The 19,936-nt window shown below is 32.5% G+C and overlaps 2 protein-coding genes and 1 long non-coding RNA gene across 15 annotated transcripts; 1 reads left to right on the forward strand and 2 right to left on the reverse strand.

Moving 5' to 3' along the window:
• The first annotated feature begins 2,038 nt into the window (after positions 1–2,038).
• On the forward strand, positions 2,039–5,883 carry LOC131604044 (plant UBX domain-containing protein 2-like). The gene is made up of 3 exons (XM_058876535.1): positions 2,039–3,128; positions 5,113–5,391; positions 5,508–5,883. The coding sequence occupies exons 1-3, from the start codon at positions 2,247–2,249 to the stop codon at positions 5,745–5,747; spliced, it is 1,401 nt and encodes a 466-aa protein (XP_058732518.1). The 5' UTR covers positions 2,039–2,246; the 3' UTR covers positions 5,748–5,883.
• An 88-nt stretch (positions 5,884–5,971) lies between these two features.
• LOC131604045 (F-box protein SKIP28-like) lies at positions 5,972–7,205 on the reverse strand. Its single transcript, XM_058876536.1, has 2 exons — positions 6,767–7,205; positions 5,972–6,664 (listed from the first exon to the last, which is right to left on the reverse strand). The coding sequence occupies exons 1-2, from the start codon at positions 7,091–7,093 to the stop codon at positions 6,077–6,079; spliced, it is 915 nt and encodes a 304-aa protein (XP_058732519.1). The 5' UTR covers positions 7,094–7,205; the 3' UTR covers positions 5,972–6,076.
• A 5,438-nt stretch (positions 7,206–12,643) lies between these two features.
• LOC131604046 (uncharacterized) lies at positions 12,644–15,846 on the reverse strand. 13 transcript variants are annotated; one of them, XR_009284608.1, is made up of 10 exons: positions 15,521–15,846; positions 15,217–15,351; positions 14,955–15,115; positions 14,717–14,820; positions 14,424–14,617; positions 14,119–14,251; positions 13,983–14,028; positions 13,656–13,805; positions 13,298–13,501; positions 12,644–13,181 (listed from the first exon to the last, which is right to left on the reverse strand). It is a non-coding gene; the product is annotated as an uncharacterized LOC131604046 (long non-coding RNA). The 13 variants fall into 13 exon arrangements; XR_009284607.1 differs by having other exon boundaries at positions 15,200–15,351; XR_009284603.1 differs by having other exon boundaries at positions 12,644–12,993; positions 13,071–13,154; positions 14,955–15,351.
• Between the last annotated feature and the right edge of the window lie 4,090 nt (positions 15,847–19,936).

Here is a 19,936-nt window from a genome sequence, read left to right on the forward strand (position 1 = left end):
ATGTGAAAATCCTAGTAGAAAAACATAGAGAATCAATGGTAGAAACTTCTTATAGTTCTTGAAATTCGAGAAACCTCAAAAGATAACTAAAAGGATTAAGCAAAACTTCTAAAAAACTTGGGAAACTTTGATTCATATATAGAAAATTAGATATATAGAGAAACACTTGGTAGACAATATAATTTATTCTTGGAAACTTCGGTAACTCTTTTATAATCTCTTGTAACAAGTTCTGAAGTCGCTGCTCGAGCGCAATCCCTTCTCGAGCAAGTACCGCTTCACGCAGTCGATCGTGTGGACTTGGATGACCTCCCGGTTTAACCACTCAATATATGCCCAGAGGAGTTCATCATTCCCTTGGATGACCTCTTCGATCGAGACTTCAGTCTTGCGATTTCGTCGCGAAGCGGTGAAGTTCCAGGTGAACTGGGTATGCATATCCCTCTGGGAGGAGACGAATCGCGGGGGTAAGCTTTGTACCATGCCATGGCCCTTTCCTCAGGGTGGTGGGGAACATCATGCACTTGATGGCGCCGTTAACGTTATAGTAGTCGAGCATCGCATCGATGCTCTCTATGTGGTCATCAGGATCCGTCGTGCCATCATAAGTTGCCAAAGGTGGTGGTTTTCCCATCCTTACGGGGAGAGGGTTATCATGTATTTCCCGAGACAAAGTCCATCAAAGGCTTTCCTCATCGCTTCTGACAGGTGAACGCGACGGGGAGGAATCGACCCGAGGGCCTCTGCGGCTGTGAGGTGGACTCTTTGGCCGACTCTTCAACTTGGTAGGCTGCCACCAGTTTTGTTTCTCTTTGGGTCGGGGGATCTTCGCTCCTTGCGGGGAGGAGAATAGTCACACTTTTTGAGGGCATCCTGGTGGGGCCTCTCCAACTCTGGGTGACGTCTACGTCGTCGGGGAGTGGGACTCCGCGAGTCATCGCGTCGGGTTTTCCGCAGGGGAGAGCGCGAGCGGTTGTCACGTTGTCCAGGTGTCAGGCTCTTGGAAAATCACGAGGTTGACCTAGTTGATGACGGAGAATAAAGCCACCATGGTTGGGGCATCGTTGGGTGGCATAAGGACCTCCTGATACACTCCAAGAGCCTCGAGTTGTTGATTGGGGTGAAGGCCGCCTCATTTGTCGAGGAGGAGGCGGTCTGCCCATCTCTCTGATCTCCATGCCGGGGAGCAATCATGTCGTTGTTGTTTCCTTTGTTGATGGCGTGGAAGAGTTTTCATTGATGTTACCGTTGTTCTGTTGGCTGGCCATGATAATTGGTAGGTTAAGAAAATGGATTTGCTTTGGTTTTTGAGTTTATGAAAAGACGAGGAAGTAATGGATTCCTACAGACGGCGCCACTTATCGTACCTGGATCAGAAGGATCTTTAGTGGTCTGTAACAGTTGAGCTTCGACGATTTATGGAGAAGATGTGGGGGGGTCCCTGCAAGACACTTTGATGCCAAAATGAGGTTCAGAGCAAAAAATGTGCAAATATGAAAGTAAGAATGAATAAAATACACGACCCTCTAGTAAAAGAGAGTATTTATAGAGCCCCAACATTAAGCCAATGTCTACATATTGGGCCTCAAAATCTAACCCAATAATGGAAACATCCACGATCCTACGTGGGTTGGGAAGACCAGCACGTGGTCTAATTCTGATCCAACTGTCCCGTGATCTTCAAATGGCAGAAGACTCGCTCCTTATGGAAGACAGAACGTCTTCGAAGGAAATGGAAGACAGTCGACCACATGGTCTTGAAGAATGCACGTGTATTGGACATTACCCAACGGTAATGCCAAATTAAGCCATTCGTTATGGCCTTTTGAAACAACTCATTGTATTGTTATAGATATATAGTTATAGATTAAATCAAAATTAATTTTTTTTAAAAAAAAAAAATCAAAATTGATTTTGAAAGCATAACTCTTCAATTTTAATCAAACAATCAGAATTTCATAAAGACTTAGTAGGAAATTCAGATCCCATTTTCCAGTTTTCGGACAGCGTGGCAAAATCTTATTGGATGACACCATTTTCTTCACAAAAAGCTAAATTTTACAAAGTCAATCTCATCTTTTCTCAGCTTCTGAACATTCTCCATTTTCCTCTCTTTCATCTTCCTTACCCACTAAGTTGCTTACACCAATCACAAACATAATCACTACATTCGTTTCACCTATTGATCATTTCAGATCCATTTCTCTTTCTCCAGAGAATTAGGGTTTTTACATCATACAACAAAAATGGACGACGTAAAAGACAAAATGAAAGGCTTCATGAAGAAAGTCAATAACCCTTTCTCTTCTTCATCCTCTGGCAAATTCAAAGGCCAAGGTAGAGTCCTAGGCTCTTCATCAACTACAACGCCAAATTCCATTTCTACCCCTCGCCCTTCTCCTCACAATTCCAATCCCATTTCTAACCCTAAACCCAAACCCAAACCCGAACCTACTCCACCGATTGTTTCAGCTTCGGATGATAGCAGAATCGAAAAAGCTCGTAAACCTGGAGATGGATTTGATCCGTTTGATTCTTTGGTTACTTCATCTCAGAGATCTCGAAATGGTTATTCGGTAAATGTATATGAATGTCCGATTTGCAAAACACCGTTTAGATCGGAAGATGAGGTTTCTGAGCATGTTGAAAGTTGTTTGAGTAATAGAGTTGAAAATATTGATGATGGAAAATTGGTGGAGACTGAGACTGAAGGTGTTGTTGAGACTAATACTGAATTGGAGATTTGTGTTGGGAGTTATGTTTCGGGGAATCCGAGTGAAGGATCGGTTGATATTGTTTTGAAGTTGTTGAGGAATATTGTTAGGGAGCCGGAGAATGTTAAGTTTAGGAAGATTAGGTTGAGTAATCCCAAGATTAAGGAAGCTGTTGCTGAGGTTAATGGCGGGGTTGAGTTGTTGGGGTTTTTGGGGTTTGAGCTCAAGGAGGAGAATGGAGAGACGTGGGCGGTGATGGAGGTTCCGAACGAGGAGAAGATAGGGGTGATTAAGAAAGCAGTTGTGTTGTTGGAACCACAATTGGTAAAGGATCCTCTAAAGAAAGAGAGTCTGGTCTCTGTAGCTTCGGTTGAGAAAGTAGCCGATGCCGAACCGAAGAAGATCGACAGACAGGTAAAAGTCATATTCATAATACTTCTGGTATTTGCTTGTAGCAATGTGTGTGTTTTGTATGTATTCGAGTATTCTACTGTGTTTTGTTTGGTCTTGTAGGAAACTTATGTGTCTTTGGAATTGATATTCTAGCTCGAAAAACCCTACTTGTATAGATGTGACTAAATTGTTGAATATCTAGAATGACATTGTCTAGTCTTAATTTCAGTAGGATGCAATGGATAACAAAATGATGCACTATGTGTACTACCTGAACTCCGTGTACTACCTGAACAGTGGAGCTATGAAAATGATTGAGATTGCAACATAATTAGTTAATCTAATCCTATTTGGTTTAGCGTGTAATTGTAATTTTGTCGTTATTTTGAGTGAGACCTTAAAATATATACCAAGTTGAAGAAGTTATGGCGGTGGTACCCAAGTATTTATACTTACATCCTAAGAGAAACTCATCCTAATACAACAATAAAATATCGCATAAAAGTAGAAAAGAAAGACAGTAAAACCTATATTCAAACTAGGGTATACTTTGTTAATAGATGACATATAAGTCCGTGATAGAAACTGGTATCAAAACACAAATTAATAGTAATATTAGAATGGTTCCCTAGATATTCGAGAGCCTTGAGTCTCTCGCTTCCAAGAATATGAGAGTTTGATCTCTCCCAATCAATGCTATGCTAATAACATAGCTGCTGCTTAAAACATAATAGCTGCTGGCTACTGCCTAATAACATAATAACTGCTGCATGCCCTTCGTGATACACTTGCTTTATGTTGTTCTTCAGATTTGTGCGCCGTTTCAACCATGGCTTGTAACTGTCTTCGTGTTTAGAAGCGTTCCCTTCGCCCTTATTCAATATTCTTTTACATAATTTGCTGCATAGGAAGCAACCCTTCAGAACCGCACTCTAAAACATCAATTCGTGATTGCATTCTCCTTGTTAAAACCATCAACTTCTTGGGATCCTAGTGCTTTGATACCAGTGTTTGAAACTGGTATCAATAAAATAAATTGCTGAATAATCTCAGAAGGTTCTCAATCATACAATTATTCACGGGACAAAATTGAAATGTTACACAGGAAAGTTGCATAGGACACTTCCTACCAAGCCTCGAGAGCTTGGTTCTTTCCCACCCAAATAACTACACTAACTTCTTTAAAACCAACTATGCTCTGCCCTTTGCCTATTTACTCTTACTATCAACACACACAGTTGACAAACTGTTAGATCTCTTATTTAAATGTGTATAAGATGAAAGGGCAAAACTGATTATTACTTTATGGGATAGTGACTGCTAGTTATGGGGTGTTGCTGCTGTGAACATCAATTACTTACGTAATTATTTATGTCTGGAGAGAGCTCAAGGCTCTCGAAATCCTTGGTAGGAACCGCATTTCAATTCTGTAATCAGTGTCTAAGTCTTACTCTGTCTCTGGTTGAAATCTTTTCTCAAGAGAGTATTCAAAAAAATCTTCTATTATTATTTAGTAAATACATTCTTGATGCCAGTTTCTATCACAAAAGTAATTAATTAATAAAAAACACAACTTCCACATAAAAACATAACTGCCACAAAACTGACCAAAGTCAGTTTTGGCTTTCTGACAATCCGCTGCCGGAGCAGTTTGTGATCATATGACTTTATGAAAGAAGCTCTAGACTCTAGTTAATATATTGCAGAGCAGAGCATGCATGTCATTGGCTTTCTCATTAGTTTGATTACTTTAGGTACTTTTTGCATTGTTGTTAATAGATGCTATAGCATAGCAGAATATGAACAAATTGTCACTATATTTGATGCGCTATTTAGGACAGAATGTTGTCAAATAGTAGCGGTATAACACTATTGTGTAGTGCTATTTGATCCAGTTGCTATTTCTACGATCTGCAATTGAGAAAAACTGACATTTCAAATGAGAAGTTAATTCATTCTTTAGATTGAATATGTATATCTTCTGATTTAAAAATACCACTTACAGGTTAAGGTCTTCTTTGCTGTTTCCGAAAGCGTTGCTGCTAAAATTGAGCTACCAGATTCCTTCTACAAACGATCAGTTGATGAGGTGAGAAGAGATGCTGAATTGAGGAGAAAAAAGTTTGAAGAGTCTCAGCTTTTAATCCCCAAGTCCCTTAAAGAAAAACAAGCTAAAGCTGCGAAGAGGCGATACACAAGAACTATTATTAGGATTCAGTTCCCAGATGGAATTGTACTTCAAGGTGTATTTGCTCCATGGGAACCAACTACTGCTTTGTATGAGGTATGGCCTTTGCTATTTGGTTTTAAGAAACTTTTCGAAAAAAAGTTGAGATGAGTTTTTCAAATCATGTAATAGATCTTTGATAAAAGTTCTTGTTTTCCATGCTGGTAATGCAGTTTGTCAGCTCTGCATTAAAAGAACAAGGTTTGGAATTCGAGCTAATGCATCCAGTAGTTGTTCAACGGCGAGTTATCCCATGTTTTCCAAAAGCAGGACAAAAAGCCAAAACAATAGAGGAAGAAGACTTGGTGCCTTCTGCTCTAATTAAGTTCAAGCCCCTAGAAACAGATTCTGTTGTTTTCACTAGTCTCAAAAATGAATTGCTTGAAATCAGTGAACCACTTGTAAATGGTTAAGCAATTCTCTTCTGTATAAACCATATTGATTTCTTTAGTTATCATCTTTTTTCTCCTTTAATGGTGGGGACATATAGATACAATTCTGTTGTACTCACTTTCATTCATAATTTTGTGACAAACAATATTATAGCCAGAGACATCTTTAGCCATTAAAAATTTACAGGAAAGCTTTCATATATACCTCAGTCAATGATTAAGTAAATTCATGAATGCTAACACAATGATCAATAATTTTCTTTAGCTATAAACTTGAAACAAATTACATTAACTGAAAATAACTAGGCATAAAGATATTGTAAGGTTCATCATCATGAATCAGTTTTTCATTATAGCTCATCAGTGTATGTATATCCATGAGAATTTTCATCACAAACTCTACACATTAATGAAGAGTCTGAAGAAGTACACCACCAGTTTGTGTGCTGCTTACAATATGGTTTGTTACAGCAACTGCATTTAGGAACCTTTAACCAACATTCAAGGCACATGATATCTCCACAAGCACACTCTTCAGGTTCTTCTGATCCAACACATTCACCGCAGTTTTCACACCTTGGAATACAAAATATGCACCCCCTACATTCCTTCATCTTGCAGTCCACTTTTGGGCAGTCATATACCATCTTCACTTCAGAGCACTTGGGACATATCTCCAAATCGACAATCCGATGATTTTCTTGACACTCGAATGCGGAAACACTGTCGCGTTTATGATAATAGATAGGCTGCTGCATTGGCATGTTTTCTAATGAATTTTTTCTAAGTTTTGAAGTAAGGATGTCAAGATGCTCCTTCTGTAGATTGTAGATGCCGTTTATACTCAAGGTGGTTAAGCAATTGTTTCTTTGGCACAATGTTTCCACAGCTTTTAGAACGCCTTCTGGGGTTATGCTAGTGCATGCTGGTATATGAAGCTACACATAAAATTAAACCACAAATATGAGACAACACTTGAATATTCTAACATCCTATATAGCAATCCTACATAATAAAACATGGGTTTTGGTTATTGTTACCTCTTTAATGAAAGGGTTTTGTTTTATGACCCTTTGTAGTCCTTGATCAGTGATGTTGATACAGTTCATGAGAGCAAGTTTTTGAAGCCTACCATTGGCTTTGGATGTGATTTTCAACAGAGTCTCATCGGTGAGTCGAAAATTGAGAGGCGTTTCTATAATAATACAAAGCCATGGCAATACATCATTGTTGACTGCATCCCTTAGTGATGTGCAAACAAGAGACATGGTTAAAACCTCGTACACTCGAAGGTATGGTATGACCAGAAACATGGCATGGTGAGGAGGAGCATGGTCTTGTTCTACTGCCTGAGCTATGGTGGCCATGTTAGAGAAGGAAGTTATTTGATCATATCATGATTGTTTTGAAGATAACAATGTAAGGGATGTGAGTTGAGAAAAGGATGGACACATGAGTCACACGTTAGACATTTAGATAGTAAACATATGGTTGAGAATAATGCACGTATGTATGACATATGTAATAACAATGGGTGTAGATCTCATGTGTAATGATGTAAGCCCAAGTTTAGGGATTACAATTTGAATCATAATCTTTTGGGTACCCAATCTTTTGGGTACCCGCAAAAAATAGCCATAATGGGTGGGTAAAAAAAAATAGTCATAACGGGTGGGTAAAAATCTGCAAAAGAAATACGGATATGTGCACGGATAATTATCTATTAAAATAAAAGAGTAGGAGTGCGGATACAGATGTCTTACTACCCACTTCACCCTATACCCGCACTACATATTTATATAATATCATTTACATTATTATATAAAAATTACATATTTATTAATTTAAAAAAATATATTGTTATAAACTACTATACATTTGAATAAAAATGTTTATTTGTTTTTGAACTCAATAATAATATTGCATAATTTTTTTAATATTGTAAAAACATAGAAAATTCTAGGGTGAAAAGTGAACTCATTAATCATAGAAAATTCTAGGGTGAAAAGTGAACTCATTTCTTTGCTTGGCTATGGTTTTATGCATACATGGACTCTTATAGTATTATCCAAAGACATTTTGTTGGTGTCTTATCTTTCTAAGTTGTTTTTGCTAAGGTGTTTATCAAGATTGACATTATAGTTGGTGATGCTTCACGGAAATTTAATTTATTTAATGAGGATGGGGAGAAATTTTTTGTATCCCAAGAAACTTATGTTTTTTTCATGACTTCTACTTACCATGACCTTTGGCTATAATTATTGAGAAAGTGTTTGCTCTTTACTTTTATTTAGTGTTTGCCCTTGAGATAAATAGGGATATTTTCCGAGTTGTGCGGTTTGCCTCCAATTTGATTGATTGGGAGACTTTTTTAACTAAATAATCGGTTAGACTATTAATCTAATTGATTATATGTTTATTAGTTGAGTCTAAAATGACTGGGATAGTCTTTTAATGATCGATAATGGCTGTATATCAAAATCTCCCATTTGTGGTCTTAACAATTAATTATTAAAGGCATATAATTGATTAATCTAATCGATTATAAACATTGATTTGACCCTTATATTATTTTCAAATTTGTACCATTTATCATCCTATAAATAAACTAGTAAATCACCCGTGCTGCCGCACGAGTATATTTATTTGATATTATATATATAATTTGTTTATATATTTATAGTATTAAATGATAAATATAATTGTATAAAGAAGGATGATATTCATGTATTTGCATAGGTTAGAATAATTTTGTATGATGGTTTTATACTCAAATGTATATTAAAAGCAATATTTATAAAAAAAAAGTTGCATGAATTTAACTAATCGTGTCCCGTTATAAATTTATATATTATGATATATATTTTATTTAAATAAATATGTAGATATTTTATTGATAGTGTCCCGTGAGAAAAATAAAATTTTTTGACATTTGAAAATAAGAAATTTGTGTCTCAAGTAAAAACAATTGCTAAATAAAAAATATATTTTGGTGTTAGTTTTCAGTGAGAAAATAAAAATATTGACATTTGAAAATATTTTTTTAATAATTATGAATAATTTTGACATTTGAAAATAATATTTTTAATAATTATGTTAATTCAATTTATTAATTAATTTATGTTTAAAAAATAAAAAAGAAAAGAAAAGACAATTTAGTCCTTTTTGCTTTGTAAATTGTTGAAACAAAAAGAATAGTTTGGGTAGAATGGTAGACTTCTTTTTTAATGGCTTGATAGTAGATTTGATAGGTATTTTGTTGATAATGTTCCGTAAAAAAATAAAATTTTGACATTTGAAAATAAGAATTTTGTGTCTCAAATAAAGACAATTGTTAATTAAAATAAAAAAAGTATTTTGTTGATAGTGGTCCGTCAGTAAATAGACATTTGAAAATAACTTTTTAAATAATTATAAATATTTTTTTTAATAATCATAAAATAATTATGTTTTCGGTTGAGTAAATTTTTGCGTGTTCCTCTTCGTTCTATTAAAAAAGATTTAATTTATTAATTTATTTATGGTTAGAAAAAGAAAAAAGAAAAAAGAAAATTGAGGGAGAAAAAAATTAAAATGAAAATTATGAAGTGTGTAGAGTGTTTAATAGAGAGAGTGGAAGATATAATTAATTTAATTTGAAAAAGGTGGGAAAATATAATTTGAAATGAGAAAGTGATTTTGTAATGCCAAGTGTCAACACTTTAATGAATAGAGAGTGTGATTATATTGATCTTTATATAAACTAGTGTCTTACCCGTGCGTTCGCACGGGTACCCGTCGTTTTCGCGCATTGTGATTGAGAAAAATAAAAGATATTAGTAAAAAATTAAGTTTTGGGTAAAATTGAAAAGGTTATAAAAATAGTAATATTTTATTTGACAAATTATAATGAAGAAAAAGTTTTAAAATAATACCCGTCGTTTTCGCGCATTTGGATTGAGGAAAATAAAAGGTATTAGTAAAAGATTAAATTTGGGTTAAAATTGGAAAAGTTATAAAAATACTGATATTAAAAAATTGAATATTAAAAATAAAAAGTAATTAAGAAAACGACGGGTATTGGACAATAGACATTGGACAATATTGTCTATTGTCCACAAAGTTTATTGTCCAATGCAATAAACTTAGTCACATTTACTTTCAACATACTAACATCGCTTCCCATTAATATTGAATATTTTAATTAATAACTCCATGTTCCCGTTAATATTCAATTGTTTGATCAGTAACTTAATGTTTTCGTTAATATTCAATATTTTGATCAGTAACTTCATGTTTTCGTTAATATTCGATATTTTGATTTGTAACTTCATGTTCCCGTTGTTATTCAATGTTTTGATGAGTAATTTCATGTTCCCGCTAATATTCAATTTTTTGATCACTAATTTCAAATTCCCGTTTAATATTAATTGATTAAAATCAATCTTCAAATTAAATATATTATTTCATATATATAACTATTTGAATCAATTCTATAATTATTCCTATATATAAATAATTTTATTTTGGAATTATCTATAAAAACTGTCAAATCAATAGTAAATTTATTGTTGTTATTATTCAATATTTAATTAAATGACGCGTACCATATAAGTACCCGTGTGTATCCGTACTATATTATTTTGTATTTGGACGAAAACTTTTAATTTTAATATTTCAATTATCTTTTATATATATATATATATAGAGAGATAAATATATATTGATCATTAATGAATTTGTCCAATTAAAAGTTTAAATTTTATAAATAAGAACAAATTATATGATTAATAAAAAAAATTCATACAATATTTATGCAATGACAAATATGAAAAAAAATAGATACAAAATTAGAATTCATTTTAAAAAAACAAACAATTTTATTATTTTTAAAATTTATGAAAAGACTCGATTTCTTAAACTAAATATACTCCTACAATTTTTTACTTTTTAATGTTTGCAACAATTTTTAAAGTAAAAAATAGAAGTAACTCTCATTGGAAGATGGAAGAAGTAAAAACTGTAATTGTCGGATGCTGATGTGGAATATAGTGGGGAGACCTGCTGATGTGGCAGCATGTGGGTTAGGAAAAAACATTTCCTTTCTTATATGTTAGATATTTTGAAATAAATAGTTAAATTATTTTTTGATTTTATAGTATTAGAACTCAATAATTAAATACATGACTTCTTGAAAATTTAATATATAACATTTTTATATTCTATTTATTTTAAAATCCAAAAAATGTATTCCTATTAAAAAATTAATAAAGAATTTTAATTTAATTGTCACTAAAAGTGTAACTAATACACTACAATTTTGATAATATATAAAAATAAAAAAAATAAAAAATGACTTATATTTATAAAAAAATAACTTAACTATTGCACTACAATTTTTATAAAATATAAAAATAAAAATAATTTACTTAATTAATGTTTTACAACACCTCTTTCCTTTATTCCCCAAACATTCCTTCTCCATTTAATCCTTCATATGTGTTTTACAAAATACTCAAATATGGTTAGACATGTGGAGCAAATTAGGTACAATTTTTGTAATAAAGTGCAATTTTTGTAATCACATAAAGGGAGAATAGATACATTATTGTACACTGATAATTGTGATGAATAATATTAATGTTAATGATAAATGAAGATAATAAATCTTTTCAAATTTAATGTGGGATATTTGATTTGATCAATCATTTATAATATTTTGGAATCTTTACAATCAAAGGAATAAATGATTTTAATTTCTTTTAATATTAATTTACTTTCATTCAAAGTAAATCAAACATAATATATGTATATATTTGGAATGTTTTGATGCCAATTAAGGTTCTAATTGTAACCAAAATTTGGAATAATGTTTTAACATTCTGAAGTCAATTATGTTTTAACGTTCTAATGTAATATAGGCCAATCATTTTTTAACGTTCAAAAATTCTAACAATTTTAATTATAAACACTATATTAAAATAAATAATAATATAATAATAATAATATTATTATTAAACCATCACTATTAATAATTAATAATAATATAATATCTAGCTAATAATAATAATAATAGTTTTATGATAATAATAATAATAATAATAATATTGATTATTTTTATAAATGAGCGATTTTTTAATGTTGATTATTAATTGGGATATCTCTACATTAAAAAATATCTTATTTCTAAATATATTTAGTCAATTAATAATCAATTATAAATATATTTATCTAACAACATTAACCTCAATAAAATTAAAAATAATTTAATTCTTGCAATTTGGAAAATTTAAAATTAATAATAATTTGAAAATTTAAGAATTCAATTCTACAACAAATAATAGAAAAATCTCAAAGAGGTTAATTAAAAAAACCTACATCTTTTTTATGAAAGAGGTTAATTAAAATAAGAGGTGTATATAAATGTCCACATGTAAGAAGTGATTTTCCCAAAGAAGTGGAAATACAATAACGAAATGATTCTTTGTTGTAATACAACATCTCTAGCTTGGAAATCATTTCTTTTATGTTGTTTAACATGACTAATCCTAAAATTTATTGCATCATTTATAGCTAATAATAACGAATAAATTCCAGTTGATTTATAGATAAAAAAACTAATAAATCAATTTTGGATTTTTTTTTGCATTGAAATAACTAAAAAAATACTATAGAATTATTTTGGGACCGTTAATATTTTGAATCCTAAAATTTATAATAATAATAATAATGGATATGTGTATATAAGGTCGAAACCCACTAATCGTCTTCTTCTCAAAAGGCCATTATTGACGGCAATTGGATAATTTTCATCTATAAATATCGCCCAATCACATTCACACCCAATTCAATAATAGTACTGAAAAATCCTCTAATATAGATAGCACGTTCAAACCAAATAACCCCCAAACCCACAAAGGGCAAATCTCGCAGAGAGCAACAACAACAAATCGCACCAGCTTATATTTTTAAGGAGAGTCTATATATCTATCTTTCATTAATCTATTCTAAAAAGAGTTTTCCAGTAATGATAGACCGAAGTTTACAATCTTTTTTTGCTGTTATTTTTCATGATAGTGCTACTTTTGTAGTCTGTTTTTCATGACATCATAATCAAATAGAGGAAAACCAACTTGTAATTTCTTCAACATGCTTCGTGTCAAATGGTAAACTGCAATGACAGGCATCAAAACACTCCCCATCCAGAGTTTACCATCCTTCTCCTCCACTTAACTCACTTCTTTAACAACCTTTCCCTCGTTATCCTCTAATATCTGTAGAATTTTACCTCCCGGGCTATATTTCGCGACGACTGCATGGAACCTTCCTCGGATTTGCTATCCTCTAATATCTGTAGAATTTTACCTCCCGGGCTATATTTCGCGACGACTGCATGGAACCTTCCTCGGATTTGCACGCACAAGAAAGTTCGAACCGTTATAACCGAAACTGGCCACCAGAACATGTTAGCACTTGCTACAATGTCAGAGTAGGTTAATTGTAATTTGTAAATGCAAAACTGCGACGATAGAGAATCCTAACTCAAATAGTAAAGCTAATTATAATTTGTAACGTTAACGTAAATTCGCTACCTTAGAGGTACTGATTTGTGTGGGCATTGTTGTTTGATTTCCATGAAACATGGACCTGACCTCGAAAGACCGAAATCAACAACCTTTTCCAAGCTTGCATCAAAACATGCAGCATCAAAACAGCAGAGATGCAGTCTAAGCCAAGCTTGCATCATTTCATCAATCCACGATGGTGTTTACGATCTTACGGTTGATCCACACACGCTGCAATGGTAAACCATTCAAAACCAACATCAATATTTTCAAAACATCAAATCAACAAAAACTGTGAAATCATAAAACAATATCCATAAACAAATTTCATTCAACTTAGAATTTCTTGAAAATCATAAGAAATTATCGACATTAGAGTTCTCACCCCTTAATATGCTTTCAGCCAGCACCTACAATATTCGGTATATCAGCTGTAGGATTCAGTTTTGCCCCTGCATCATTCGGTACAACATTTGTATGACTATGTTCAGCCCCGAGATCATTCGGTACAACAGTTGTATGACTCAGTTCCGCCCTGCATCATTATCACACATGGTTTAATATTTTCATCATTATCACACATGGTTAAACAAAATTCTTTAAATTTAAAGATATCAAAAGAGATATATAGAAATGTAACCTTAGTTTGTCTTAAACCACCTAAAAAGAGATTAAACATTCAAACTTCTGATTAAAGTATGATCCTACCTACCAGGATAATCTTTAAATGACAGCTGAGCTGGGATCATGGTTTCTAGCTGAATACATATGACCAAGCAGAACACATATATCAGCATACTTTCAATCATGAAGGCCAAAAATACTTTGACAAATCCAAAAAGAATTACCTTTAAGGACCTCAAAGCAGCAATTCCATTGGCATAATCATAAATTTTATTGGCAAAGGGATCATAAAATAAACTGCTTTCACATTCAGAAATAGATTAACACGACAGTCAGGAATAAAAGAACTCCTCATTCCTGCCACATGATGACAACAATATATGTTTACATGAAAACATAATTCAGATTTGATGATTAAATATTTTCTTCTTATATTATAATCCAATTTCCAACAATCCTCTGTATATTTGAATCATTTACTATTTGGAAGTGATTAAAATATGGAAGAAAAAAAGCCAATTGGACTAACCTGTATGTTACATTCTTGTGGAATTCCACTTGTTCATTCACATTCAGCTCAATTGATTTCTCTTTTAAGATTTGTAGTCTATCTTCATCTGATTTATTTCTACAGCTGCTGACAAATTGGAGCTTAGGTTTCGGCAAGCCGGGATCTAATCTCTTATTGGAAACTGAAAAGGCCTCAAGTTGGAGACTGTGAGCCTACAACAAATCAAATCATGTCAAGTATAAAACTGAATTTGAAGAGAGAATTGGTTTCGTAGTTCTAATATGATTTCCTTGCGGAAGCAATGTCATCACCTGAAGTAACATAAACTATTTGCCAACATTAAAAAAAGTCATCAAAAGAAGAATCATCCTCTGAAACACCAGCGTCAGTTCCCGCTGATTGAGCAATACATGTTCTTTTTGTTATAGAAGAAGGAAGATTGAATTTGATGCTAACCACACAAATGATAACCAACCAACAAATCCATAGAAATCAAGTATTAAAATTTGAAATCAATCTGAACACCGGTTGAAAAGGAATTCGATATACCTGACATAGGATTTCTCCATTAAACATTGCCAAATCAAAATTTGTATTCAATTGCAACATCAATTGTGACTTCACTGCTGAATTATGTTGATTCTTCTATTGGATGAATTGAACGTTGGCTTCGGAGTGGGGCAATCAGATTAACATTCTTTGATTTACCACTGAATTTACATCAAGACAGAGATTCATTAAGTTTATGAAAGAACAGTTTTAACAATTACATAATAGAATTGATGTAATGGTACCAGTTGTAAGTAAATACACTTATCTTTTTATCAGCAGTGCCGATTTAACCGGTTCGAAGACCCTTAGGTGATTTTGGTCGGAGACCCTTGTGATGGGAATTCGGTTTGTTGCTATCCTCCATTTGTTTCTGATTTTAGCCTCTAATTAAGCCCTGAAAAAGCCCTGAAAAAATTTAGGGATTCGAATTTATGATTTCCATACCTTGATTTAGATTCATCCATCAAGACGAAATATCAAGACCTTATAATGTTTAAATTTCAAACCTTTATCACATCTTTCTATCTATTTCCATCAGGAACCAAAAGCCAATATCGACATACCATGTTTCAACCGTAGATGCGCGGCGGTGGTGTAGTCGTCGGTGTTGGGGATACGACGGCAAAATCAGCAGTTGCAGGCGACGCTGGTTTCGATCTAGAGCGGAGTAGGCAGAGGTGGATGTGGGCGGTTGTGAAAGTTGAATGGAGATGAAGAGAATGGTAATTGAAGATAGATTGAATCGTTTTGAAAATGGGAAGACAAACAGTCAATGTAATGTAACCGTGCATTGAAGAGAATGGTGAGTGAAGAGAATGTGTCGGTTTTGAAAGAAGAGGAGAAACCGTTTTGGAAGAGAAAGAGGAGAGCGTGAGAATTTTGAGAAGTGTAACCGCCAAAGCTGATGTGGATTAACCATGGAACAGATGCTGATGTGGATAGCCTAAGAAAGTCCCAAATGGTAGACTTTTCTTATATGATAGATACTCTTATACCCTTTTTGCTTTGTAAATTTTAAAAGAGTGAAGGGCATTTTGGGTAGAATGGTGGCATCTTCCATTAATAGCTAGATAGTTGATAGTTGATTGATATCTTCTTTATTACTTTTTCACATAAAAAAAACAAGTTTGAATCTCATTATCATTTCCCTCATCACTTCTGTAAATCTCTCATTCTTTCTCACATATATTTATCCATAGTGCTTTGAGTGTATTCTTGAGTCTAAGGGAAGTTTATAATTTTAAGTAAAGGATAAATTGTAATTTACCAAGAGTGTAATTATCTTATGAGTAAACATTTCTTCGGTGGAAAGTTATTGTTGGTTGTGAACTAAATCGGTAAAAACTCTTGTTTGTATTGGGGTTTGTCTTTGGAAATCTCTGTTTGGTTCATGAGTTTCACCTTGAAGAAAAAAAATTATCTTTTGGTTTATGAAGGTTAGCCAATAAAATCTCCATAATGGTTCAAGATCATTCCGATTAAAATCTCACTTGATTCTTGAACTCAGCTTGGTAAAAAATCTTATTGGATTGAGATCAGCCGGGTTAAAAATTCACTTGGTTTTTTAGTTCAGCTTGAAACAAAAGCTCATGGGGTTTGAACCCCAACATCTACATTTTAATTATTTTCAAAATTAGTGCATCATTCCTCTCGATTTATCAATAAAACCGAGAGGTAAGATAAATTGCTTTTTTTTAACTCTTTACATTGTTTCCACAAAATATTAATAAATTAATTTGTTTACAAACTATATTCTTTACCTAGATTATTTTATTGTTTACACATAATATTAAAGTAAAAATTAATTTTTCCTAAAGATCTAGATTTTCTTGTCAAAAAAAAAAAATCTAAATTTTAGATCTTTAAATCATAGAATTTTGGTGAAGAGAAAATATTGGACGTGGGATATTTTCAATTGCTTTTGTATACATTTGTTTCTAAAATAAAACAAAAAATGGTTAGATAAATAAATGATTTTCTGCTCAAATAAATATACAAGAACACAAACCCTAAACTCAAATAATTTTCTACTTTTGCAATTCATCCTAGAGATTTTTTTATGGCAAATGCTCCTACAAACTTTAAAGTGTTGAATGTAGAAAGTTCCAAGCGCTTCATGATGTTTTTTTATATTTTATTTATATTCAGGATGCTTTTATAATGGATTTTTATGTTTCACGTGAATCACTAATTGTAGTGTCTTGAGCACTGATACTCATGAAATGGACGACAAAGATTTATTTAAGGACGATGATGAATATCCTCAATAATCACGTCAAAATGATTCCATTGGTTTTGTTAAAAACCGAGGTAAAATATGTATACCCCTCGATTTAAAAAAAGGTAAATAATATTTTTTTAAACATAACATTATTTACACATAATATTAAACAAATCCAAATTCGTCATCGTCGCTGCAATTCAATATTTTGTTGCATATCTTGTATTCATCCAACTTCTAATCTTTTCAAAGGTTGAGCTCCCTTATTTATTTAATTTGAAGCAATAATGATTTTATGCACTTGCAATATATCATAACGAACTTTTTCAACCTTCTTTAACTGAGCGTTGTTTCAAAAATACAAAAATAACAATATCAACACCATTATGTGAGATAGATTGCAAGGGCAGAAAAAATATTTTGTTCGAGGATAGAAGAACATTGAATATTTTTTCTGTCTTGTAATTCATCCCAAAGAATAATGCGCACGAGTTTGAGGGGGCTACATATAAGTTAGAATTAGGGTAAAATATGTTTAACGAGTATTTTTATAGTAAAATTTGATTATTTTATCCTCGATTATTACATAAACTGAAAGAATAAAACATTTAGTATCCACTTATGAACAAATAAAAACATAAATTGCAATAGCTGAGATTTGAAGCATGTCAAGAATTGTTCCCCCTCGGTTATATTTAAAAACTGTGAGAATATAAGGTTCTTTTATAAATAAAATAAAACATAGCGCATCTTGACATTATACCTAGGATTTATTTTGGCCGAGATGAAAATTTTGTCATGAAATGTATTATTAGTAGTAGTGACTCCATTTTAGTTCGAGATCATCCCATGGAAAATCTCTTTTGATATGGAGATTAACCTCTCTAACCTTGGTCACTGTTTTGTTACAAGTTAGCCTTAAATTTTCATTTTCTTGTACAAGGAGGTTCGTGGGCACATCCTTTTAAAAACGCTCAAGTTTAGTAGATATTATCAAGAATAATTCTTGGAAACATCAGTAGGTCATTCAAGGCCGAACTTGTAAACATTTTTTCCGTGGGAAGTTATTGTTTGGTTGTTAAACCAATAAATGCTCTTGTTTGTATTAGGAGATTGTCGTTGGAAATCTCAGTTTGGCTCGTGAGTTTCACCTTGAAGAAAAAAATCCCTCTTTTGGTTCATGAACGTTACCCAATAAAATCTCCACAATGGTTTGAGATCAATTCGATTAAAATCTCACTTGACTCTTAAGCTCAACCCTGTAAAAAGCCCTATTGGTTTGAGATCATCCAGGTAAAAAATCCACTTGGTTTCAGAGTTCAGACTGATATAAAAGCTTAGTAGGTTTGCGATTAGTTCGGTGAAAATCTCAACTTGGTTGGTGGTCAATCTATATAAAACTCTGACTCGGTTCAGAGGATAGCCAACTAAAAACTCCACTTTAGTTCAAGATTATCCCATGAAAAATTTATTTAGGTATGAAGAATAACCCCTCAAAGCCTTGTTCTCTATTTTGTTACAAGTTAGTCTGAAAACTTCATTTCCTTGTTTTAGAAGGTTCGTGGGCACATCCTTTTACTCTAAAGAATAATTCTTGAGGATATTAGTAGGTCATTCAAGGACAAACCTGTATAATTCTCTGGTGTTCTTGTATTTCCCTTAACTCTTTTACTTTTCAGTAATTTCTTTTCTTTGGTTTTCTACTATCTATTTATTCATTTATTTTACAAAATATTTTCAAACTCTGATTTTGTAAATGATTTTGGTTTCATCCAAAGTTTTTCAAGCCTCCACATTTCAACCCCCCCCCCCCCCCCCCCCCCCCCCCCCCCCCCCCCCCCCCCTTTCTTGTATATTGACTCATATGTCCAACAAGTGGCATTATAGACTAAATCTTGTTTAATGACTATTCGTCTCATGAGGAAGATGACTTCTAGCACTTTTTTTAACAAGAGGACTTTCTTAAATACACCTCCACTATTTAATGGTAATAGGTTTAATTGTGGAAAGCTAGAATTAAAATTTTTATTCAAAGTATTAATCTTGAATTGTGGAAAACGATAATAAATTGTATGTTTATCGCTACTCACTATGTTAATGGTGAAATAGTAGATAAACCTAATTTTCTTTGGACAGTAACAAACAAGAGAAAGTTTGAAATTAGTTTTAAAATAAAAAAAACTTTTAGATATATATTTAAGTGAAAATAAATTTCTTTATGTATTTTAACTCCGCCAAAGAAATATAGGGTACCATGAAATGACTTTTGGAGTATTTCCAAGCATCAAATAAGAGGGAATTAGCATATGATGCAAAGAAGTTGAAACACCACATGAACGAATGTGAATGTTACTTTCACATATAATGTTCAAATATAATGTTCAAGCTTTAGAAATCTTAAAAGCCATGTTAAAACCTTTGTCGCAAACAAATATCTAAGAGCTAATAATTAAAATAAAAAACAAGATTCCGTTCTTATATCAAAAGATGGAAGTATATGTAATTTTCATAAAAAATCCAAGAAAAAAGAAATCATTGAGAAAATTAATGAGTTGACTTAACTGTTAAAAGATGAAAGGATGAGCTTAAACCTAGAAGAATCTCTAGCAACTTCATCAAATTAAAGAACTCTTTTAAAGAAGGAGAAGAAGAATCAATTCCATTAATTTTCTTTAAAAGAACAATTTCGATGAACGAACGATCTTCGAAAGATTCAACATTCAATAGAGAAACTTCATGAAAAAGAGAATATAAAGAA

Source organism: Vicia villosa, linkage group LG5 (genome assembly GCF_029867415.1).
Source record: "Vicia villosa cultivar HV-30 ecotype Madison, WI linkage group LG5, Vvil1.0, whole genome shotgun sequence".
Lineage (NCBI taxonomy): Eukaryota > Viridiplantae > Streptophyta > Magnoliopsida > Fabales > Fabaceae > Vicia > Vicia villosa.